Source organism: Pseudoliparis swirei, chromosome 15, assembly GCF_029220125.1.
Source record: "Pseudoliparis swirei isolate HS2019 ecotype Mariana Trench chromosome 15, NWPU_hadal_v1, whole genome shotgun sequence".
Taxonomy (NCBI): domain Eukaryota; kingdom Metazoa; phylum Chordata; class Actinopteri; order Perciformes; family Liparidae; genus Pseudoliparis; species Pseudoliparis swirei.
The window spans coordinates 11,728,549-11,753,582 of NC_079402.1; the positions used below are offsets into that span (position 1 = coordinate 11,728,549).

At 43.3% G+C, this 25,034-nt stretch overlaps 1 protein-coding gene across 2 annotated transcripts in view; it reads left to right on the top strand.

Annotated features, from left to right (window-relative positions):
• jak2a (Janus kinase 2a) overlaps positions 1-25,034 on the top strand; it is a 28,455-nt gene continuing 3,421 nt past the window's right edge. For both annotated transcript variants that reach the window (XR_008833841.1, XM_056431950.1), the window contains exons 1-20: positions 1-326; positions 6,448-6,727; positions 9,227-9,350; positions 9,457-9,577; positions 10,581-10,726; positions 11,366-11,663; positions 11,878-11,997; positions 12,356-12,513; positions 12,622-12,733; positions 15,284-15,470; positions 16,090-16,214; positions 17,842-17,976; positions 19,756-19,843; positions 20,915-21,042; positions 21,158-21,296; positions 21,424-21,575; positions 21,942-22,092; positions 22,212-22,345; positions 23,138-23,327; positions 23,999-24,123. Coding sequence is in view for 1 of the 2 variants with exons in the window: in XM_056431950.1 (XP_056287925.1) it covers positions 6,472-6,727; positions 9,227-9,350; positions 9,457-9,577; positions 10,581-10,726; positions 11,366-11,663; positions 11,878-11,997; positions 12,356-12,513; positions 12,622-12,733; positions 15,284-15,470; positions 16,090-16,214; positions 17,842-17,976; positions 19,756-19,843; positions 20,915-21,042; positions 21,158-21,296; positions 21,424-21,575; positions 21,942-22,092; positions 22,212-22,345; positions 23,138-23,327; positions 23,999-24,123 (2,889 nt within the window). In the remaining variant the exon portion in view is untranslated. The remainder of the gene's footprint in view (positions 327-6,447; positions 6,728-9,226; positions 9,351-9,456; positions 9,578-10,580; positions 10,727-11,365; positions 11,664-11,877; positions 11,998-12,355; positions 12,514-12,621; positions 12,734-15,283; positions 15,471-16,089; positions 16,215-17,841; positions 17,977-19,755; positions 19,844-20,914; positions 21,043-21,157; positions 21,297-21,423; positions 21,576-21,941; positions 22,093-22,211; positions 22,346-23,137; positions 23,328-23,998; positions 24,124-25,034) is intronic.

Below are 25,034 nucleotides of genomic sequence, written 5' to 3' on the forward strand. Positions count from 1 at the left end.
GAGACAGTTGGCGTGAGTCAGGACACTAGTACGTTAACAAGTTGCGTTTTCCACCCAAAACCCCGGAGCGTCACGTGAGCGCGACAAGAGGCTTAAAGCGAGAAAAGTTCAGTCAACGATATGGACACCGAGGGAATGGCATGCGCTGCTGGAGGCCGACTTTGAGTCGTTCACGTCACGGCAGGTAGTCTCTCTCTCTCTCTCTCCCCCCCCCCCCCCCCCCCCATCGGCGCTTTTGTAAAAAGACACTCAGGACTTCAGAGACAGACCTGTGTGGATTTTGGACAACTCAAACAGCCACAGCCCACCAGAAGACACCAGGCAGAGTAAGTTGTGTGTGTATGTGTGTGAGAGGGAGACAAACAGTGCACTCTGTACTACACGCCACTTAGTGAAGCCCAATTTTTTCCTTATTCAGAAAGAAGTGATTCATAAATTAAATTTATCTTGTCCAGATCCGTGATATCAACCCACGCTGAGTTTATATTTATATTCTAGCTTTATTCGGAAGGCAGGATGGGATGTTTTTTCAAAAACGATATTCCTGTAATAAATAAGGTCCTTGTTAAAGAGGTTTTGAAAAGAGCAATGTGGATATCAGATATGTGAGGCAGAGACTGAAATCGATATATGAGAGTCTGAAAAAACACTATTTTTGCCAATACTTATTTCTTTAGCATTAACGCTCAAAATAAACAATAATTAAAAAAAGACAGACTTCAATTTTTAAATGAAATAATCGTCAGTTCACTCTCAGACAAACTACACAGACACTGTTATTACTATAACGCTGGTATTGATATTTTAGTGATGAGCTAACGTTGGTCAATTTCTCGGCCTGGCTCATTCATCCGTCAAAACTTGAATCCAAATTGTTGTTGAGAGTCGTTTAATCAACTTTACGCAGCTTTTGGAGCAGTTCCATTGTATTGCATTATATCTGTGTTTCGTTGAATCAACACCTAAGGTGATGAGGCTCAGAGTTCATTACCACCCCAACAACAGACTGTTTCAGCTGCTGCGGTCAGGCAGGCGCCTCCGTAGTCACGCTGCAAGAACAGAGAGACTGAGACGGAGTTTCTTTCCTCCCATCAGGTCAGGGAAACTGACGACCTCACCACCCCCCCCCCCACCAGACCCACAACTGCCCCTCTACACACACACACACACACACACACACACACACTGTTTGTGTTGTTGTGTTTTTGTTTGTGTTTGTTGTGTACTTGTGTGCCTTGCACTTTCTGCTGATTTCATTGCACTTTATACCACTAATTCACTGTGTGTGTTGTGTGTTCAAATAAAACATCTTGAATCTTGAATCTTGAATCTCATTAATATGGTGCAGGAAAGGTTTATACACGATTTATGAAGATAATTTGAGATAATAATTTTTTAAGTCAGGCTAGTTCATTCTCCTCAGAACAGTCAAGTCATCTTCCAGTTAAAGCTTGACAAAAAATGCTGGCTGTGCTCTCTGGTTTTGAGAAGTGTTATTGGAAACGTTTGAGTCATCCCAACCAACAGCACCAACACAGAGTCCTGAACTGACTGTTCGCCATGTTGAGGGGGCTACTGGTTTGAGGGAGCAGTGCAGAATTAAGTCAACATTTATCACAACAAGCCTACTATCTACATAGTGTCCTGTTTTTCTATGTTTCTAAAAGCAAGTATATTTGCTCTTGGATTTGTCTTTTTTTATCAGTATACTGTCTATAGACAGTGTTGATTAATTAGGTTCCGTGCAGCCGATTTGGCATTTTTGTTCAGGAATTTACGAGGAGAACATAATCCGTGACAGGCATGTAGACAGTTGAGGGGAAAATACATAATTACAAGTATAATTCAGCTCACAGACACAGAACTGCACGGTCAGCTGCAGTAAAGAAGAAACAATACAATGATTTGGCTAATTTTAAACAAAACAAAAATGACAGCATGACTGAAAACCCTTCCCAAGAAAATGTCACAGTTTGTAGCTTCCAAAGCCGCCTGGAATCACAAGCACTTAATGTTTCCATCATTTGGGAAAGAAACCAGACAGTGTGGGAAAACTGTTTGGCAGTGTTTCTACATGAACAGAGAAGAGACACTGAGCACTAGTAGCCCAACAGAAGATGTGTCATTCACTATTTCATGTTACAGAAAGTAAGTGCACAGCTTCGATATGCTCTGCAGACCCTTTGGGGAAGTGTAAGCCCACTGAAACAACTGCATGGTTGCATCATTACATTACATGTGAAATGAGTGAGCAGGAAAGGCCAAGTCGAGTTGAACTTTAGACACAACTGAACTGTTAGTTCAGTGGAGATTATGTCCCAAAGTCAAACACATGTTTTTGCTAGACTTTCTATCGCAGACTTGACTTAAATAAGTTTGTGGTTAATTGTCAAAACATGACACGGTATCACACTAATATCAATAAACACAGTCTTTAGAACTTGATTTAAGAGCAAGATTAGTAACACGCTATTACAATTCTGTCCACATGACATCTATTGCTTCAGTCCATCCGGGGAGAGGGATCCTCCTCTGCTGCTCTCCTGAAGGTTTCTTCCCTTTTTTTCCCCTGTGAAAGTTTAAAAAAAATAATTTCGTAGAAGTTTTTCCTGATCCGATGTGAGGTCCTGAGACAGGGATGTCGTATGTGTGCAGATTGTAAAGCTCACTGAGGAACATTCGGAATTTGTGATATTGGCCTTGGGCTATATAAAATAAACTGAATTTAATTTACTTGAACTCCAGGCTATGATTGGTGGTGTTACACACAAACAACACCACCTGCTTCCTGAAGTCCCCATTCGGTCCATCATCAAAGAGTCAGGAGTAACATCAAGTATTGTTCAAACACATTCTGCTCGGCACACAGTGAAGTCAGCGATCCTTTCCTGCTTAAGCAACAATAGGGTGATATGGACTACTTCAGGGACACCCAGTAGCCACAGGGGGTTTTGTCTTTCCCAGGGATACATATGAGCTCAACCACTCTAACATGTACATATTTGTTTTAGTAGAGAGCTCAGGCTCCTTAGAGATGGCTTCATGCTGTGGGCCTGTGTGAAGCCAAAAGTGACCTCATCTTTTGCCTCATATTACTGAAACCAGCAGTGCACATTTTGGACACATAATCGAGTATTGGCACCTTCCAGGCCTTTGGCAGCAGTGACAGTGTTTTGTGTCTTATGTGATCAACTCACTCAACTTTGTGTCTCGAGAAACCGTGAGAAGACTTCTCCCACAACACGATGCTCCCGGCACCAGGCTTCATGTCTGTGCTAATGTGAGGCGAACACAGAGCTTAGTGATGGTTTCATCAGACCATTTTCATTATACTCACAGTCATAAAGCTGTGACCGGTTGTTGGATGCACTGTGTCTCCATTCTCAGTCTTGGAAACCTGTTGCTCCAGCAGAGTTATTATGGCATCCACCCTTATTAGTAGCCCTCTCATTAATACTTCTTATAGACTCTATTTTACACATTAATCAGATATTATTTTCTGGATTAATTGTTGGATGACTGAATGATGAAGAAAAAACAGCAAATGTTGACACGGAATGTGTTTGAGTTGATAGCGCTGACCACAACCAGCAGCGAGGCCGAGATAAGGAACTGGTACGTGCTACATGATAAACATGTTGGGTGTAAACACACAGACAGCAAGTGAGAGAGCAGTGTGTCTGTTGTCCTTCCTCTTGTTTGCATTTCCAACTATGGAGCATCAATAGGCTTCTACCCCATCTGTGGAGTTATTGTGAGCAAAACAATACTTTGCATTTTTCTTTGCATATTTTTTTACTTTAACTTTGTACCAGCTTCAGTGTAGTATCCAGCATAGAATCACACACTCACGTGAAATGTACACTGTGTGTGTGTGTGTGTGTGTGTGTGTGTGTGTCAGGCTTGTTATGTGTTATTTGTTCTCAGGTCTCTGTTGCAAAAGAGATTTAAACATTATGAGATTTCCTGAGTAAATATAGCTGAAGTAACAGAATTCACTGGCAGTGCATTTGTCCATTTATATGGGGATAGTGGTCGTTTTACACCTTTGCACTCCACGATGACATCATGTCACAAACTGAATGTGCTGAAGGTCTCTCATCAGCTGATAGTGCTCCCCTCAATCGGCTGTGCTGCACCAGATTCTCACTGTTTGCTGCGTGTCACTGGAGGTCATCATTGCAGTTAAGATTTAATATCCATAAACTTTCTCCCTGTACAAGGCAATGATGTATGGGAAATATTTTAATGCAAGGAAGTTATGAAATCACTCACTCATCCCCATTGGTCAGGCTGGCACATTGGGCAGCAACACAATCCCGCCTCCACCTCCTTCGGTCTTTGGCCAATAAAGTTTTGAAACATATTTACTATATGATTAGTCAATATTCACCCTAAGAGACTTACTTAACTGTATATATATTTTTTCTAATACCCAGAAGACCTTCTCAACCAAAACTCCACACATATATATATATATCAAAGCTAAATGTGAAATATGAAATATATATGAAATATATACACACGAAACACACGAATAGAGAAAGTACAACATTATTATAACATTATATGTCATTTAGGTGACACTTTTATTCAAAACTTATAATCATGTTACATTCATACAGCATAGACATGGCTAGGGAGCAATTAAGGGTTAAGTGTCTTGCTCAAGGACACATCGACTATGGGATTGAACCGCCAACCCCGTGATTGAAAGACGGACCTGCTAACCACTGACCCACAGTCGCTCTGCCCCAAGTGGTTTTCCATGTGTAAAATTAATTAAGTTTATATGAATCAGAATCATAAAACACGGGACGAGATGTTCAAACTGTCCATTGTGCCAATAGATGGTATGCAGTATGCACTCACATGAGATTTACCGTGATGTTGACAGAGTGGCATGGGAGGTTTGTTTCTTAGACTGGGTTAAGATGTCAATTTTGGGACCCATCCTCAGTAGTGTGCCTTCGAATCAGTGGGTGTTTCAGCCTTTAATCACGAAACAGCTTCATCAAAGGTGGCCAGCTAAAGGGTGATCAAGCCGTAGCTCGTGTCCCATGCCCAATTAAGATTTCCCATGGGACGATGCAATAGTATATCGTTTTAAGACTAGAACTGCTGAGAGCTGCCCAGAGCAGTCTGTACGGTAAATTGTCTGCACTGCAGTCTTGTGATAAGTGAGGCTATGTTCTGATAATAACCATCAATTGTAGCCTAATTGATTATATGGTTATTAAGAGGGATACCATCATATCTCAGACATCTGAATCAGCCACGGTTGAAAGTCGGCGAAAACAAAATGTAGCCATTTTAGGGTTATGGGTTTAAAGTATGCTGTTATTTCCAAGCTTCACACTTGATCTTTTCCACATTTAAACACTTTATTCTTCACAGCAATCTGTTTGTATTGAAGCTGCTTCAGCCAAGGGAGGATAGGCAATCAATGACTTCTCCCCAATGTTAGGGAGACCAGAACTTCAGCAACATTCACAAAACCATTGAAAGCCATTGTTTCCAGTAGCTGCAGTTCGCTACTTACCTTTTAGGAGGTTTGTGCAGACATTCATTGTCCCCAGCGGATCCGAGTGACTTCCTCTAGCGCCGCCGTGAGGTTGACATTTCAATTCAATTCAGTTTATTTGTACAGCCCAATTTCACAAATTACAAATTTGTCTCGGAGTGCTTTACAATCTGTACACATAGACATCCCTGCCCCAAAACCTCACATCGGATCAGGAAAAACTCCCAAATAACCCTTCAGGGGGAAAAAGTGAAGAAACCTTCAGGAGAGCAACAGAGGAGGATCCCTCTCCAGGATGGACAGATGCAATAGATGTAATGTGTACAGAAGGACAGATTTAGAGTTTAAATACATTCAATGAATATGACAGAGTGTATGAATAGTTCGTAGTAGGCATATTCCACGATGGAGGCCTCCACGATCCATCAGGCAGATGGAGGTAGAGAGGAGGAGTGGGCGGAGTCTCAACAGTGGGCGGAGTCTCAACAGTGGGCGGAGTCTCAACAGGGCAGTGGCGTAGTCGGTAGCAGGAATTCCACGACCCAGACCTCGATGATCCATCAGCAGATAGGATCTATGCCGTCTCATCGGGTCCGATGACCCCATGAGACGTGAAGTCAAAAGGACTCCGGGGAGAAAGCAGAGTTAGTAACGTGTGATTGAGAGATGAAAATTCATCCATAAGGAGATGCATTTGAGCTTTTGAGTGAAATATCTTGGCAACTATGAGATAGATTGCCCTCAAATTTGGTTCAGACATTCATGTGCTCCTCATAATGAACTGAATCAACCGTTGTCCCCTGAAGATTCACTATCACCTGCAAAACCAATGACATGGTCAAACTATCTGTCCCCAGAACCACCGTACAACCTGAACGTTTCTTCTCAGTCTCACGTGTGTTTTTTTCTTTGCCCCCTGACAGGTGGATGTTTGTTCCACGCAGCGCATGGCCTGTATTCTGCTGACCGACATGGACCCCCCCGCCTCCGGTCCCACAGCACATCCTAATGGCCTCCCATCTGACCTGGACCCGGCCGATGGACTCGACTCCAAGCAGGACACGGATGCGACCTGCCTCACCGTCCACCTGTATCACCTGGGGAAGGACGGAGGAGTGGCTGACGGTTCAGAAAGTGTGCTCTCGTTTCCACCAGGGGAGTACGTCGCAGAGGAACTGTGCATCAGGGCAGCGAAGGCATGTGGTGAGTCACAAGAGGATTTCACTTCTCTCTTCCGACACACACAATCTAGTTTAGTTAGTAACTCTTAAGTGCTTAATAAGTGCTTTTACATGATGCTAAATAGATACATCAACAATGTGAGAAAGTAGAGGGGGGGTGGGTAACGGCATACAAAATATGGAGGTGTGACAATGTACTATATTGTTCTGTTTAACCCTTGTGTTGCCTTTGGGTCAATTTGACCCGATTCAATGTTTCACCCTCCTGTCGCCTTTATATTTACTAACAACATTTTTACTTTTTGAGTTCAATGACCCCCCAGCTAATCTCCAGAAAATTAATTATTATTATTAATATTTTTTTAGTTTAAGTGTGAGGTACTTTATGTTTGTTTGTTGACTCGAAGAGAACACGACACATTAAATTGAAATCGGTCAAAAAATGACCCGAAGGCAACACAAGGGTTAAAATGGTCTTGATTCACAAAGTATGATTTGAACGATCCATGAATTCTTGTTGCCAAGTTCAAAACCTTGAGCAGTTCACGGGTTCCATGACAACCTCGTTTTCATTGCCACGTACCTGGTTGCTCGTGCAACTGTGTGACGTTCTGCTTTAGTTTGTGACGTACAGCTCGTTGAGAAACATGCGAAGTAGGTCAGGCTGAATATACATTGTTTTCTTAAAAAGTCTCCAATACAACGCCTCTAGACATTCATTTTGTATTCCGCTCATCTTTGCCAAGAGGGGTAAGGAGCGTGGAGCCTGGGTAAGGCTGAGTTACATTCCTAACCATCAATTCCCTGGTGAAGGAATTGAGACATTTTCTCCTCACAGAGCCAACATATTTATTTTGTGGTACCACTGGCTTTTCTCTTTCACGTTCTAAACCAGGAAGTTGTCGACTGTTGGGTCTATTTTCCTGTAGACCCCGGCTCTATCTCTCTCTGACACACTCTTGCTCCATTCCCCCATGAGCCGATAAGAAACGACCTCTTTCCAATTCTTTTGTATCCCCTTGCTTTTCTTTTCCTTTGTTGTCTTGTTCGTCTGTCTTGACACTTACTTTTTGATGTGGTTTTGTATTAGGATAATAATAATAATGCAAGACCAGAAGAATTATATAAGTTAGACCTGATATAATTGGACTTTAATAGGAAGTTCTATATATATTCAATCTGGTTTTCTTTCTTACACATCAAGTTTTCGGCACACAAAAAAAATCGTTTATCATTTATTTTGCATTACATGTATTATTATATAAAGTGGTATGACACATGTTGTCAAGCTGTATAACGTACTGTATAATGCAATGAGTCTCAGCTATGGTGTGAATACAGTGGGTTTCTGTGCAATGCAGTGCTTACTTATTTTGGCAGACTGTGGCTCGAGGACAAGAGCGGGTCATCCTTTAATCACAGGATTCGTCGGTTCGATCCCCGAGCTGCACGTCTAAGTGTCCTTGAGTGGGAGTCTGAACCCTAAGAGGCTCCCAGAGCTGCTCCTCTATGCGTGGGTGGATTAAATGCAGAGGTCAATTGTCATGAAAGTAATCTATATATGTTTATTGAAAGAAAGTTTAAGTGTACTTTATTATTTGATAATGTTACAAATAACACACAGTAGGACTTGCTTATAGATCAACTTTCTTAGTACTTTGACCCCACTTCCCGCGTTGTGGTTGAGCATGCTTCCTCTCACACACCTCCTTCAGGCATTGCTTCACTCTGAGCGAGTGCTTCCTGCCGTGTGAGGAAATGTTTTGTATGCTAATGAACCACTAGTCCGACTCATTGTAATAACACATGTGTTCACAGGAGGCCCGGACTTTAAATATGGTCGGAAACGTAGTAAAAATGCCAATCCCACCACATGAAAACCCAGGCTATTAAGAATACATCAGTTCTAGGATTGTTCTTAACAACTTGTGTTTGATACAAAAACACATAAAAAAATAGCTCACGCACTCGATGTCTGCGTCAGGATGCATCACAGCGCAGCAACACACTTATTTTATTTCAACTAAATGAACAAAAGCAAGATTGTTAATCAAGCTAAATCGGATTATTTCCACCATAAAGCCATAACGTAACTCTGCCAACTGTAATAGTTTTGAGCGACAGACTTTCATGCAGTTAGTACAGAAATGTGCATCAAACATTGTAGCAGGTGCACCATTAGACTCACACCTTTGTCCCTCCATTCATTCAGGACATTTGTTCTCACTTTATAGCAGCAAACTATGAATATGCTTCCAGTCAAGTGGTGTGTGTGTGTGTGTGTGTGTGTGTGTGTGTGTGTGTGTAGACATACAGTATGTATATGCAAAACTTTGTGTATTTCTATAGATTAGCCAGTTGTTGTTGTATAGTAGCAACAAATGTGTCAAATGATGCAAAAGCTTTAACAACTTGTTCTTTATCTCTAACTTAGGTATAAAAAAGGAGTTTGTTAATTGGCTACTTAATTTTAATCAAATGTATATATATTATTAGATGATTTTTCCCCCTGACTTTTCAGGCATTGCTCCAGTGTACTGCAGCATGTTTGGCCTGATGAGGGAAAGCGATCGGATCTGGTTTCCTCCGAATCACACCTTTAAATTGCAGCCGGCGGCCAGGGAGAGTCTGCACTTCAGAATTAGGTAGATGCTTTTACTGTGTATTTTTTTTGTTCCAGACTTTTCATGTCTTGTTTATGTTCAGATGAATTGTTTTACTGGAACTTTTCTGACCTCTTTTTCTTTACAGATACTATTTTTCCGGCTGGTATAACAGCGGCAGTACATTGAATGCCCATCGCTATGGCGTGTCCAAGGGGAAGGAGAGCCCTGTGATGGATGATTATGTCATGGCATATCAGTTTTTTCAGGTTCGTCTTTACAACTTGCACTTTGTATTATAATTAAATCAGCAATTTTAGGCTTTTCCGACTTGATTTCAAGAAGGGGTTAGGCGTTCCTGCCCTGGTGAAGTATTACTCTCTTCGTACTGGTTGATTGGTCCTTTTCAGCCACCTGAATTCTTAATTTTAAAGAATTCAACACAGATGTCAAACGGTTGAATTCTTAAATATTAAGAGTTCAACCGTTTGACATCTGTGTTGAATTCTTTAAAATTAAGAATTCAGGTGGCTAGATTCTGTCAAAAACTCTCCCCCAGAAAATCTGTTTCCCGGGATCATCGAGCCTCTCAAACCACATGTCTAGTCGGTCCACTTCCTGAAAAGGACCAATCAACCAGTGCAAAGAGATGCTATATATATATATATATATATATATATATTTTCGGGGGGCTTCAGCCCCCCCAAATATATATATATATATAATGTTTTAACCAAAGGACATTCATTTGCTCTCTCTCTCTTCAACTCACTCTCTCTCTCTCTCTCTTCCCGGCTTTGCTCTTTTAAAACAGAACCAGAAACAGAACTGTTGGGTGGGGAGATACAATCTGTTTACAACCCTCCCTCTCTGACTGCCTGCCAGTCTTTGTCATTTCAGCCATTGTTCAGGTTCAGAAAACAGGAAGTGTGAGAGAAAGAGTTTAAGTGCAAATAAGGAACAAGGGTTCTCTTAACTCTGTGTGTGTCTGTGTGTGTTTTTAATAGTTTCTGGGTTTTTTCTTTGCCGCATGCGAACGTGAAGTTGACACATGCAGCTCTGTTCAGCTCTGTTTTTATCTCCACTGTCACATTGACAACATGAGGTGTGTGTCAACAGATTAACCTCCAGAATGTTTCTTAACAGACGTCTGTTATTGTAAAACTAGACTTGTGCACTTCCAACATCCTAACCAGTCTTGAGTTTGTTGATGTGATATTGATTCTATATATTATTATTTTTTGCATCATATGTTTTTTTCCCTTCTTCCAGAGGCGTAGTGACTTTCTGAATGGCTGGGTTCATATCCCAGTGAGCCACGAGGCCCAGGAGGAGTGTCTGGGCATGGCGGTGCTGGACATGATGAGGCTCGGCAAAGAGAGCGGCCAGTCACCTGTGGACGTTTACAATTACACCAGGTAGGAAGCACTCACGACCAAATCAAGCATTATTATGGTGAATATTTAAATGATTTAAAATGTGAATATGAAGGGCAGCCTGGTAGAATCATCCCTCGACTAGAGGCCTCTAAAATTGTCAGCCTAGAAATGTTCACCACTTCACTTTAAAGCAGTTTTTAAGACGAGGAAAATAAATCATTAAATTTATGGTGCACACTCTTTTCCCTAAATAATTGGAAGTGTTTACTATTACGCTGGTGTGCATGTTGTCCAGCTCATGAATAACCATCAGAGGAGTGTGACGTGCTCCTCAGAACACAGTGAGCATCTCCCAGTGTCATTATGCGTGCTCATGCAGCTGAATGAATTATCTCCTTGTCTGAGATAATGTTTCAGTTCATAAAGTGTGTTGCACTTGAAATATTCATTCTCCTAAAATGTCCCTTTCATGTATAATTCATCATTCATTTCGGTTTACCTGCCCCTTTTCAGGACTAATGACTAATTCCCCTGAAGTGCACGCAGCGAGCACACCGGCTGAACTGCCACAAAGCGTTAGTGTTTCCTCGGCCCCTTGCCCCTCCCTTCTCCCTGTGCCTTTCCTGTCATCCCTTCATCATATCCTCCTCACTTTGATATTACTCTTTCCGCTTTTAGCTACAAATCCTTCCTGCCAAAAAGCATGCGAAGCCACATCCAGGAATACAACATCTTGACTCGGAAGAGGATCCGCTATCGCTTCAAGAAGTTCATCCAGCAGTTCAGTGACTGCAAGGCCACGGTGTGTAACCTCAGGCTCAAGTACCTGATGAGCCTGGAGATGCTGCTGCCCGCCCTCTTCGCCGAGCGCTTCCAGGTAGCCGACCTCTCTGCGCGCAAGGTCACCATCGTTGTCACGGGCGACACGGGCATCCAGTGGTCAAAAGGGAAAGAGGAGGAGGAGGAGGCAGAGGAGGTGAGGGCCAAGGGATGGGCTTTATGTTGCCACGGTAATGCATCAGTCCCGGTGTGCCACAATGTGAAGCTGCCATGACGGTCTTTTTACCATTAGATGGAGCTCTAGGAGTTGGTTTGAAATTGCCAATATAGACCAGAGTGCACGCGTGTGCGCACGATTCTTCATCTCATAGACATGTAATCCACTATTAATTGCTCTTTTGCCTCTCCAGGAGCTACAGACATACTGTGACTTCCCAGAGGTGATCGACATCAGCATCAAACAGGCGAATAAGGACGGCTCAGTGGAGAGTCGCATCGTTACCCTCACCAGACAGGACAACCAGATCCTGGTAGAGTACATCCTGAACTCACTCTGAAATGGATCATTTGTTTCCTCTGCAATGGGTTTGAATGACAATTCTTGTTGTCAGGGTCAAATTAGTAAGTTTATGATGTTTAAATAATGTGTTACACCACATTGCATAACACATAAAGAAGATTTAAAATTCCAGTATATACAAATCTACTATTATGTATTGAATTAAATATATTGGCCCCACCGGTGCAACTATTTGAGTCAGTATCCGTAGTGCTGCATCCTTACATAAAACATGGATTGATGATTTAGTGTCAACATTGATTTAAAGTAAAAAATAAGAACTGAATGATTTATTTGTGTCCTCTTCTGCACCCCTTCTTACCGCAAAGGAACTGGAGTTTCATTCGCTCCCAGAGGCCCTCTCTTTCGTGTCCTTAGTTGATGGCTATTACAGACTGGTTGCAGACGCCCATCATTATCTGTGTAAAGAGGTCGCTCCACCAAGACTTCTGGAGTGCATTGAGAGCTACTGCCACGGCCCTGTGTCGTGAGTATCACACACATACACAGATATAGCATGTAACACGTGCAACCACACAACCATTCACACACACACACACACACTCACACACACGTTCTGTCTCTTTGATCACAGGATGGAGTTTACGATTGCTAAGCTGCGTCACTCTGGGAACCACCAAGGTCTGTACAGCCTTCGCTGCAGCGCCAGGGACTACGACAAATTCTTCATGTCCTTTGTGGTGGGGGTAAGGTGACAATGTTGGATCATAATCTGGGTCAATCTGGACTATTGTATTTATCACATGACTCAAATCAACAAGCTCCTTCAACACAGTCTCTGCTAGCTGATAAGTATCACTAACTCGCTTCTTCAGCCCATGACTGCATGTACCACAGCAGGCTGCCAGCAGGTCTCTTCCATTGGCTGATGCAATGCGTCAACACAAGCAGGGCCATTAGACTTTAATATACATATAATTCATTTCTTGGAAGTGAGAGGAGATTAAATCTATAGTCCCCGTTTTCTTTATAAATATATGCCTTCTCTGGAAGATATTGTGGTACTCCAGCAGTCTGACTTCACTCTGACTTCTTTTTAGGACCTAATTCCCAGCAGCCCAGCAAGCCCCTAAAAACAAAAAAGTGGGAATGCATGTCTTTATTCTCACTTTAAGTGATTAACACTGCTGAAACCTCGTATTTACTTCTGATAAAACTGTGTGAAGTGTATTTGCATAGAAAAAAGACTGCGGATGTTGTCCCCCATCACTTTACGAATGGATGTCTTCATGGCCAATGTGGACAAGGGGACTGAGAGCACTCAATCAGAGTGTACGTTTTGGTGTTTGTAACAATCAGGGTTCATACACATGTTGACCTTTTCCATGACCTTTCCATGACTTTAAACCAAATTTCCATGTCCAAACATTGTGTGAAATCTCGGTGTATACATGAGTAATTAAGATACCTTAAATGACACAAATGGATGAGAGACAATAGTTTAAAAGAATGTATTATTTTAATCAAACTGTGTAAATCAGTGGTTCTCAAACTTTTTCTGTCGCGCCCCACTTCGGAGGAAGAAAAATGTTCGTGACCCACCGCCCCAACAAAATTGTAACTAAATGGTCCACGCTGAATTTTTATTGAAACAACAACTGTCTGTGACTCTGTGCTTTTTCAAGTAATAGAATAAAGAAAATTGTATTCACTTTTAATTAAACCAGATTACTCCATCAGACAAAAACAAATAAAAAGTGCAATCACTTTGTTCGAACAATGCAAATAAAGTTGTGCAAAAAAGCACTAATATTTGGCAAATAGCTTATTGTGGCTGCAAATAACATATTTGGCATTAAATATATTTTCAAGATAATAACAATAAATGCAACCTGTGAAAAACAAAACAAAACAGTGAGCTACACTCCCCACTAGTGGGAGTGTGCTCACCTGTGTGTGCGCACGTGTCTGCGCGCACACGCCGGCATCGGAGCTCTGCGGCGCGCGAGACGGAGAGCCGAGAAGTGTTAACGCGACACGTAGAGACAGAAATGACATGCTGTTGTGTCGATACGACCAATAACAGACGGCTGTTTCGTTTAATAAAAGAACAAAGACGTGCTCTTTAAGAAAAGGACCTTAAATTACTTCTGCTGTAATCTGGCGCTATAGAAAATATTACATGGTGGCGGGCGGGCCGCCATCCTGATAGAATGGTGGGGGAAACACTGGTCATCATATGACGGATGTTTAATGTCACAACATGTGTCCTCATGAGAGCCACCGAGCTCCATGTGAAACAGCTGAAGGCTCCCATCTCCTCACAGAGTGAAAACAGTGGTGCATTCAGGGACCTTGTTTTTATAAAATTGACCACGCTGATAGTGTAGTTCACGGCACATCTGTCTTGCTGCCAGTGCTTCTCTATGTATGACACAGTGTGTATATTGCATTTGGAGACACTCGTGATCAGCGCCTGCATTCCTTTCCCTAACATCTGTGCAGAAAGCAACACAACTCTCCCGTGTTCTGTCAGGTGTCCACAAGCCTAAAGAGCTCATCAGCTGATGACACTTTTACAAAGTGATTTACCTGCATGAGGTATTCAACAAATGTCCTCTGAAAGAACTCCTGTGGCTTATTTACGTGAGTGAGGTGTAATGTTGCTAAGTGTCTTTTAAATTCATCGGACTTCATTACTGTCCGCTGAGTTTTCAGACATAAAACACAGACTGGTCTCTCCTCATCTACATCGCCTGCGGTTGATTTTATTTTCCCTCCTGCCAAACGCTGTGCACACTGCTGAGCTACAAACTACTGAGCTACAAACTACTGAGCTACAAACTACTGAACTACACACTACTGAGCTACACACTACTGAGCTACAAACTACTGAGCTACAAACTACTGAACTACACACGACTGAACTACACACTACTGAGCTACACACTACTGAGCTACAAACTACTGAGCTACAAACTACTGAACTACACACGACTGAGCTACACACTACTGAGCTACAAACTACTGAGCTACAAACTACTGAGCTACAAACTACTGAACAACACACGACTGAGCTACACACTACTGAGCTACACGTGAGTCACAAAGGAGCTCGGACGTTGCGATCGCGCAAGCGTAACCGGTTTTTATGGACTTTTCCAGGCCTGGAAATAAATAAAAATTAAATTCCATGACTTTTCCAGGTTTTCCATGACCATACGAACCCTGAATAATATGCAGTGTGCATGTTTATAACAATTCAACTGTAATGCATGCTATTTTTGTTTTTGCAGTCTGACACTATGGTGGACTATAAGCACTGTCAGATCGTGAAGACGGAGTCCGGAGAGTTCATCCTGAGCGGTGCCAAGAGGAGCTTCGGCTCACTCAGGGAACTTCTGCACTGCTACCAGAAGGAGGCGCTCCGCACCGATGGATACACGTTCCAGCTGACCAGGTGCTGCCCACCCAGCCTCAAAGGTAAGCTGCACACACAGACACGAAAATAATACTGTGTGTAACCATGCACTCATAATACCACAGGTAACAGAACACATATACAATCAAATGCAGACATTAAATGCACCAACAATATTCTCCAGCACAGATGAGACCTTTATTCCTATTAATATTATGGATCTGACCTTTTGTTATTTGTTTCTTTGTCCAGAAGGATGTACAAATAGGCAACAGCATTCTTCCATTATATATGGATGAACTCATATTTTAAACTGGAACAATTGTAAAACCTTGAGTGAGTTTTGTTAAGATACTTTAGTCAATTAATTACAGAATTCATTTTTGAAGCTCATTTAAAACAATACCTTTTGTTTTAAAATGCAGAGATTATGTGAGCTGTAGATTTTATTTTCAAGACTACAACATATGATTCTAGCAGTTAAGGTTTAATCTATAAACAAATACAAGATTACAGACCACATACAGTAAGTTACATACATAATTAGGAACTATAAATTCCTAATTCCTATTTTTCACTTCATAGTGTCTCACATTGGAAAGCTATCGCCTCAGTTTTAGTGTCAAAGGGAGAAATGTATGTGCGTTTTCCTAATCCCTGCCCATCTTTACTTTTCTTCAGACAAATCCAACCTTGTGGTGTGTAGAAATAATCAAGGTGCCGATGTCCCACTGTCTACTGAGCTCCACAAACACAACATCAGCCAGATGGTCTTCCACAAGATCCGAAAAGAGGACCTCGTCATAGTAAGATAACGCTGCTTCTGAATTTCCTCTTGGCTGTTGATGTCTATCAATATCGCTCATTTTGAAAATGAGGTCAGAGGGCAATACGGATCCATATCAGACCAGGAGGGCAATACGTGGCTGGCATGACGACCCATTAGCCAATCAGAATGCTTGTACTGTTGTTGCCATATAATAATTCATCTTTATTCATAAAGAAAATGTAAGCTAGCTGTCTAATCCTGCCCAGAGAAAATGCAGGTCAAGGACAGCATCATCAGTGTATTGCTGCTTATGCTTCAACTCTGTCAGAATTTTTTTTTGGCAATGGGTGCCCTTTTTTGGGGTTTGAGCACCTGCCCCCAAAATGTCTGTGCACGTGCCTGGTTGTTAGTGTATATGTGTATAGATGCATTTAGAAGCTTAGTTTTAAACAGTATCGAAAGGTTATATAAAGTTATACATTTACAAAGAGGATGTGGGCGGCCAGTGTCTTTCTACTTGTGTAATAACACTGAACGTATGGCTGCAGGTCTTCATTCAATATGAGTGAGCGCGGCGCAAGTATCGATCACAAAGCACGAGAGGGAGTCCTGTTGGGTCACAAGGTCGCGACAATAAACAAATCCCTTCTTCGATTGATTCACCTGTCGTACCTCAGCATCAATAGCAGTCCCTGTGGACGTGTGTGAGGACAGCGCTGAGACTGTCAGACATGCGCTCACCTTGTTGGCTGCTCCATTGGTCTGTACTCAAATATCTTCCCTACCAGATTCAAGACGTGTTTTCTCTCAGTATTCCTGATTTAAACAGGTGTTTATTTATGTCAGAGCATTTTTTTACGATTCTGGCCTTAGATGTATTGAGTTGGATTATCAGTCCAAGCCATGAGGTCAAACAGGGTCTAGCTGGCAGGTTGAAGGAGTCAACAGCAGTCTGATTTTTCTTAATTATTATTATCTTTATTTAATAGGGACCATGTACAGTTAAAACATAAATGTCACCATTTGATGCGCTGTACCAGATTGTAGATACCACTAATTTGCTCCAGTTTAGTTTCTGGGCTCCAAGTGAGGAAGCTTGTAGCTTTCAATATGTCTTTAATGTCATTTGAAGCATCGTATATCATATACAGCAGGTCTTTGCCATAATTACGATTTATTTCAACAAAAATATGCTCCTTGGAAATACTTCTAGTAGAGTGTATTGGCAGTTAAAACATTATTCACTAATGGTTATGTTATACTGTCTTATGTTAGGCCAAAGTGCGTGTCTCTCTGTCTCCTGTGGCATCAAACCTCCGACTTCCCAGCTAATGTTGTTGTGTAAGCATTCAGCTATTCAGTCACAGAATACACAGGCAGACTAGACATGAGATTAACTAACTGGTGTGTTCAAGATACCAAATATGCATACGTGTCTTTATCTAAACTTCCTTCAGCAGCTCTCTCGCCAGCCAGCTGGGAAATCGGCATTTCAAATAAAACTCTTAAAACTGTCAAAGGATGAGTTTGTGACTTGTGAATTCATCTTTAAAGTGCCACCACAGGGTGCTCCAGTACTTCATGGGTGGAGAATATTGGTCCAAAGTGTTTCTTTGACTGAGAGAAAGCAGTACAACTCAACATGGTGACACTCTGTGCTTCAGAATGAGAGTCTGGGCCAAGGAACCTTCACCAAGATCTTCTGTGGCGTGAGGAAGGAGCTAGGAGACTACGGAGAGATTCACCAGATAGACGTGGTCATCAAGATCCTGGACAAGGCTCACCGCAACTTCTCAGAGGTGGGCCTGTGGAGGGAGGGAGGGAGGGAGGGAGTAAGTGGGTGGGTGAGTGGGTGAGTGGGTGAGTGGGTGGGTGAGTGGGTGGGTGAGTGAGTGGGTGAGTGGGTGAGTGAGTGAGTGGGTGAGTGGGTGAGTGAGTGAGTGGGTGAGTGAGTGAGTGGGTGAGTGAGTGGGTGAGTGGGTGAGTGAGTGGGTGAGTGGGTGAGTGGGTGGGTGAGTGGGTGAGTGGGTGAGTGGGTGAGTGAGTGGGTGAGTGAGTGGGTGAGTGAGTGAGTGGGTGAGTGGGTGAGTGAGTGGGTGAGTGGGTGAGTGGGTGAGTGAGTGGGTGAGTGGGTGAGTGGGTGAGTGGGTGAGTGGGTGAGTGGGTGAGTGAGTGGGTGAGTGAGTGAGTGGGTGAGTGGGTGAGTGAGTGGGTGAGTGAGTGGGTGAGTGGGTGAGTGGGTGAGTGAGTGAGTGGGTGAGTGTGAGTGGGTGAGTGAGTGGGTGGTGGGTGAGTGGTGAGTGGGTGAGTGAGTGGGTGAGTGAGTGGGTGAGTGAGTGAGTGGGTGAGTGGGTGAGTGGGTGAGTGGGTGAGTGGGTGAGTGAGTGGGTGAGTGGGTGAGTGGGTGGGTGAGTGGGTGAGTGGGTGGGTGAGTGACTGGGTGAGTGGGTGAGTGAGTGGGTGAGTGAGTGGGTGAGTGGGTGAGTGGGTGGGTGAGTGGGTGAGTGGGTGGGTGAGTGAGTGGGTGAGTGAGTGGGTGAGTGAGTGGGTGAGTGGGTGAGTGAGTGGGTGAGTGGGTGAGTGAGTGGATGAGTGGGTGAGTGGGTGAGTGAGTGAGTGAGTGAGTGGGTGAGTGACTGAGTGAGTGACTGGGTGAGTGGGTGAGTGAGTGGGTGAGTGAGTGGTGAGTGGTGAGTGGGTGAGTGGGTGAGTGGTGAGTGGGTGGTGAGTGAGTGGGTGAGTGGGTGAGTGAGTGGGTGAGTAGGTGAGTGAGTGGGTGAGTGAGTGAGTGGGTGAGTGGGTGAGTGAGTGGGTGAGTGAGTGAGTGGGTGAGTGGGTGAGTGGGTCAGTGTGTGAGTGAGTGAGTGGGTGAGTGAGTGGGTGAGTGAGTGAGTGGGTGAGTGGGTGAGTGGGTGAGTGAGTGAGTGGGTGAGTGGTGAGTGAGTGAGGGTGAGTGGTGGTGAGTGAGTGGGTGAGTGAGTGAGTGGGTGAGTGGTGAGTGAGTGACTGGGTGAGTGGGTGAGTGGGTGAGTGAGTGGTGAGTGGGTGAGTGAGTGAGTGGGTGAGTGGGTGAGTGAGTGGGTGAGTGAGTGAGTGAGTGGGTGAGTGAGTGAGTGGGTGAGTGGGTGAGTGAGTGGGTGAGTGAGTGGGTGAGTGGGTGAGTAGGTGAGTGAGTGAGTGAGTGGGTGAGTAGGTGAGTGAGTGGGTGGGTGAGTGAGTGAGTGAGTGGGTGAGTGGGTGAGTGGGTGAGTGGGTGAGTGGGTGAGTGGGTGAGTGAGTGAGTGAGTGGGTGAGTGGGTGAGTGAGTGAGTGGGTGAGTGAGTGAGTGAGTGAGTGGGTGAGTGAGTGGGTGAGTGGGTGAGTGAGTGACTGGGTGAGTGGGTGAGTGAGTGAGTGGGTGAGTGGGTGAGTGTGAGTGAGTGAGTGAGGAGTGAGTGAGTGAGTGGGTGAGTGAGTGAGTGACTGGGTGAGTGGGTGAGTGGGTGAGTGAGTGAGTGGGTGAGTGAGTGGATCTGTTAAAACAAACTCTTGTGAGTTGAAAGGTTTTCATCGGTCCTCTTCTCTTATTTTTCCCTCAGTCTTTTTTTGAAGCAGCCAGTATGATGAGCCAGCTCTCCCACAAGCACTTGCTCCTCAACTATGGCGTGTGCGTTTGTGGCAATGAGAGTAAGTTTACCACACACATACACACACACACACACACACACACACACTACTGGATCAGATATAGTCACAGAGGAAGACATCATTGTGGTTCTCCTCACCTGTGGCGTATAAAAAGGACACTTTAAGATTTTAGACTAGAGGGATGTTGAGACCAAGATAAAACTGTGTTGTGTCTCACCTCAACAGGAAGGAAGGAGGCTGTTGTTCTCCTCAATGCAAAAGAGCGAGTTTTTACAATTAAAGCTGTTTTGTTTACAACAGTTGAGGTCAAAAGATGTCCCTGTCGTCAACTGAGACCATCAAACAGAGAGTAAACCAGGTCTCTGACCTCCTCTCCGCGGGGCCCTGACCCCTCCCCTGAGACGGGGGGAGGCCCTCGGGAGGCACTAATGAGCCACTGCAGTCTTGATCTTTACTCCACCTGAAAGTGCTCACACACATCAGAGCCGTCTTGTCTGGAAGCATTTACAGTTCACATTTCTGAGTGCAGGAAGAGAGCATGCTGGGAAGGATAACAAAGATTATAATAAATGACTTTTAAATACAGATAAAAGCAACAACGTATTGTCGTTTGGTGTCCCCAAAAAACATGTTTGGGCCATATAGGCTTCATAAATTCCAGCGATAGCCTATAAAAACAAATTCACTCATAGGCAGGCCTATAAACAAAAAGATAAATAAAAACTATATCAACATAGAACATAATCGATGTGGCTTTGTTGTGTATTACTATTTCTTCTTTCATGGGCTATTGAAGCTTTTTAGTGAAATGCAGACGCGATAAGAATAATACTTGTGGGGCAGTTGCTTCGTCCGTGGGGACGTGGCTCGGGAAATGGAGAGTCGCCAGTTTTGGTCCCGTCACAGACCATGGAGGACGCGTCTAGACAGGATTTTATGACCATAGATAGATGTCTCATGACAATGACAACTAAACTGTATCAGACACGCAACATGTGGATGACGACATTAATGGATGAGGAAAGTAACTCTGTAACTGCTGTCAAAGTATCTTTGAGGAAATCAGCGACATTGTTTTCACAAAATCTGTCTCTCACGTCTCCCTGTCAGACATGATGGTGCAGGAGTATGGCAAATTCGGTTCTCTGGACACGTACCTGAAAAAGAACAGAAGCTGTGTCAACATTACCTGGAAGCTAGAAGTGGCCAAGCAGCTCTCCTGGGCGATGCACTACCTGGTCAGACCTCCAGTGCGACACATGTTCCTTATGATTCTCAATGTACAGAGAAATATCTACCAATGTGCAAATAATAAAGGTGCCGTGCGTAATTCAATTTGTCTGCTGCACGCAGGAGGATAAGAACCTCGTTCATGGAAATGTTTGTGCCAAGAACGTCCTTTTGATCCGAGAGGAGGATCGGATGGCGGGCTGCCTGCCCTTCATCAAACTCAGTGACCCGGGCATCAGCATCTCCGTGCTGCCCAGAGAAGGTGAGCGACTTGGACTCATGCGCGGTCCTGATGAGAGACGCCGTAACACCCACACCTGTGTCGAGACTCAAGTCATGTGAATTGGTTTCCCTTCTCTCTGTGCTTCTATGTCTCCTCCATTCATCAGTCCTGGTGGAGCGTATCCCATGGGTGCCCCCCGAGTGCATCGAAAACCCCCAAAACCTGAGTTTAGCCACTGACAAGTGGGGCTTTGGGACCACCCTGTGGGAGATCTGCAGCGGCGGAGACAAACCGCTCAGCACCCTGGACTGCTCAAAGGTCACGAGAACAGAGGATGCGTTCAGAGTTTTGACTTATTGAAAACAATCTGTCATGAAGTTATTTTTAGAAATGTTGAGTTCATTCGGTCGCCTGGCCTCACGGACTCAGGGAAGTTCAGGAAATAGTTCCAGTGTCACGATGATGTTCAGGCGCGCTGTTTCCAGTCATTATGCTGAGCTCAGCTAACCAGTTGTAGTGTGCAGACATGAGAGAAGTAAGCTTATTTCCTAAAATGTAAAATTAATGTTTTAACTCATACCATTTGTTTGCATGAGAGAAGGACACAGGGATATTTTAAACATGTTCTCTTTGCGTATTTATCTCAGTTTTGCAGGTTCTGACTTTTGCTCTTTTTCTCTGCAGAAGAAGTTGTTCTACGAGGACAGGCACCAGCTGCCGGCTCCCAAGTGGACCGAGCTGGCCAATCTGATTAACAGCTGCATGGACTATGAGCCGTCACACCGGCCCTCCTTCAGGGCCGTTATCAGAGACCTCAACAGCCTCTTCACCCCCGGTAGGAGTGAGAAAGTGAATGTACAGGCGACCGCTTCCCATCCGACAGACACATCGACACGACGAGGGTTCGATGAGATCATTTTTATAAAAAGGTCTTGCCGTCTTGTCGCATTGCAGACTACGAGCTGCTGGTGGAGAGCGACATGGTGCCCAACAGGACGAAAGGCGCCGGCTTCCCCTGGGCCTCCGAGAGCCAGGAGCCCGCCCAGTTTGAGGAGCGGCACCTCATCTTCCTCAAGCAGCTCGGCAAAGTGAGACACACACACACACACACACACCAACTATATGTTCATCAAGAATTTCCTTTTTCTTTTGTCTCAAACATAGTATTATATATTGTCTTTAAGCATGCAGTTTTTTAAGATCTTATTTGCTTGATTTTTTTGGTAATACATCCCTGAAGCAATTGTTAATATTCATATTTGTTTAAGTGTTATACATCTGTTACAACTTTCACTCTTCAGGGGAGTTGTTTGCCTTAATGTGGGGGTTGGAAATGAACAAAACACTTTACTAATCAGCAGCTTGAGCTCGTATTTCAAATATTCTCACAGTTCTTTCTGGACAGCCGGACGTTGCTCTGAACACGATTGTATATGAGAGAAAACTATTTCTGAAGATGTGTATTGTTTTCCGTCATAAATGATTTTTACCTTCGCATTCTGAGAATGCGGAAGGTTATGTTTTGATCGCTGTGTATTTATTTGTATGTGTGTGTGTTTGTGTGTTATTCGCATAACTCAAAAAGTATTAAACCGAATCGCATGAAATTTGGTGGGATGATTGGTTATTATCCTGGGACTATTTGATTAGATTTTGGGATCGATCGGGTCAAAGGTCAAGGTCATGAAAAGGTACCAAAAAAGTGGCTGCGGCGAAGGTATGCGCTCTACCAAGTGCCCGTTCTAGTTTTTCTTGTGATCCAGGTCAATGAGAATGCACCAATGTATACCTTTCTACGATAGGAACGCTCATTTAATGTGTGCTCAAAACCAAGAGAGCGTATTCTATCTCTCTTAATAAATGTGTGGTCCACGCTGCAGGGGAACTTCGGCAGCGTGGAGATGTGCCGGTACGACCCGCTGCAGGACAGCACGGGGGAGGTGGTGGCCGTGAAGAAGCTACAGCACAGCACCGCCGAGCACCTCCGGGACTTCGAGCGGGAAATCGAGATCCTCAAATCCCTCCAGCATGAAAACATTGTCAAGTACAAAGGAGTTTGCTACAGCGCAGGTATAAGCGTATGTTTTAAACACATGTGGAATATATTTTGCGAAGAGAGGAGGGGTGGGGGGGGGGGATTAGAAAATCACATTATATCATGGAGTATCCTGTTGCTCATTTTAAAATCAATATAACTGTGTTCATTATAAATATATGAGACAGTAATCAAGATAAATGCTGCGTCATAAATCCCATTTTCTTAATAAAAATCCTTGTGATAAAAAACTGGTGTTTCCACATCTGTAGTTGTAAGTTGATTAAAGGAATAAGAAGACATTTGATGTATGAAAGAAGAAAAAAAACAATCACATCTTCTCAGAGATCTGGTACCAAATAAAAAGCAGATTGCAATAACTCATATTTGTTCTTATATTGGCATGAAGCATCTATTTTCTTGATGGAATATATAAAGATAAAGCAATTGATTTGCCTGATTCATCTCGATTCTTCTGTTTGCTCAAGGGGGGTTCAGTGTTCTGTTTTTCTCACAGAGCAAATTTACCTTTGATATTATCACCCAGGCATATTTGGTGAGACATAATAATGTCATTACAGTTCCAGCATGTGCTGCCTCAGGCCCCAGTGGCCATGGAATAAATCAATCTTGATTTGTCCGAGGCCTCCTCAGTACTCGTCTGTCACGTTTCCTCTCTTAAGTATCACACTTAACTTTGTTTCAGGTCGAAGGAACCTCCGGCTGGTCATGGAGTATCTTCCCTTTGGCAGCTTGAGAGATTATCTCACTAAACATAAGGACCGCTTTGACTTCAACAAACTGCTGCACTACGCATCACAGATCTGCAAGGTAGGTGGTGAGTTTGTGTAACCCCACCTGGGCATACATCAGCTACAGGTGTTGTGTTACATCGTTCACTCTTTGTTTCATTGCATCCATTTGCTAAAATCAAAAAAGTTCTTTTTATTTCTCATTAATGTTCACTCAGCAGCCCATCCTGACAGAAAAAAACAGAAATGTAGAAATTTTTGCAAATTTATTAAAAAAGAAAAACTGAAATATCCCATGGTCATAAGCATTCAGACCCTATCTATGACTCAGAGATGTTGGAAATCACAGAGTCCATCATTAAGGGCTGGTTTACAGCACCTGGCAGGGTGGCTGCGTATGAATATATAACTTACCAAATTAAAAATAAACTTTAAAACACGTACGTCACAAAGCAATATAATTATTTGTAGGTTGTTGACTCCGGCTGAATGCCGTGGCTCGAGGTTATGATTATGAGCAGCATTTATCATGGCAGGGTATATATTGTGTCCATGTCCTCTCATTAGTACATATTGTTTATGTGGGTTTATGTAGCAGTTCTAACACCATGGAGGTGTTGTGGGGGGGGGGGGGGGGGGAGGAGGCCTGAAACAGGTGTCTACACATAAGCAACAAACATTTTCAAGTTTCAAGTTTCAAGGTTTTATTTGCCAAATGGTGCCGAGACCAACAATCCAGACCCGTTAGTTTAGAAATAACACTATAATAAGAAAGAAAAGATACAAAATATAAAAGAAAGGTGGTAATATGTACAAGAACAAGAAATGTGCTAGTATGTACAGATAGTAATTAATATGTCACATATTGCACATGATAAGTGAGGTAGTGTTGGGTTATATTACACATATTTCAATAGATTTGTTTTGCCATCAGTCTTGATTTTGTAAATATATGTGGAAAACTACAACAAGTGAATTCTAGAAATACAT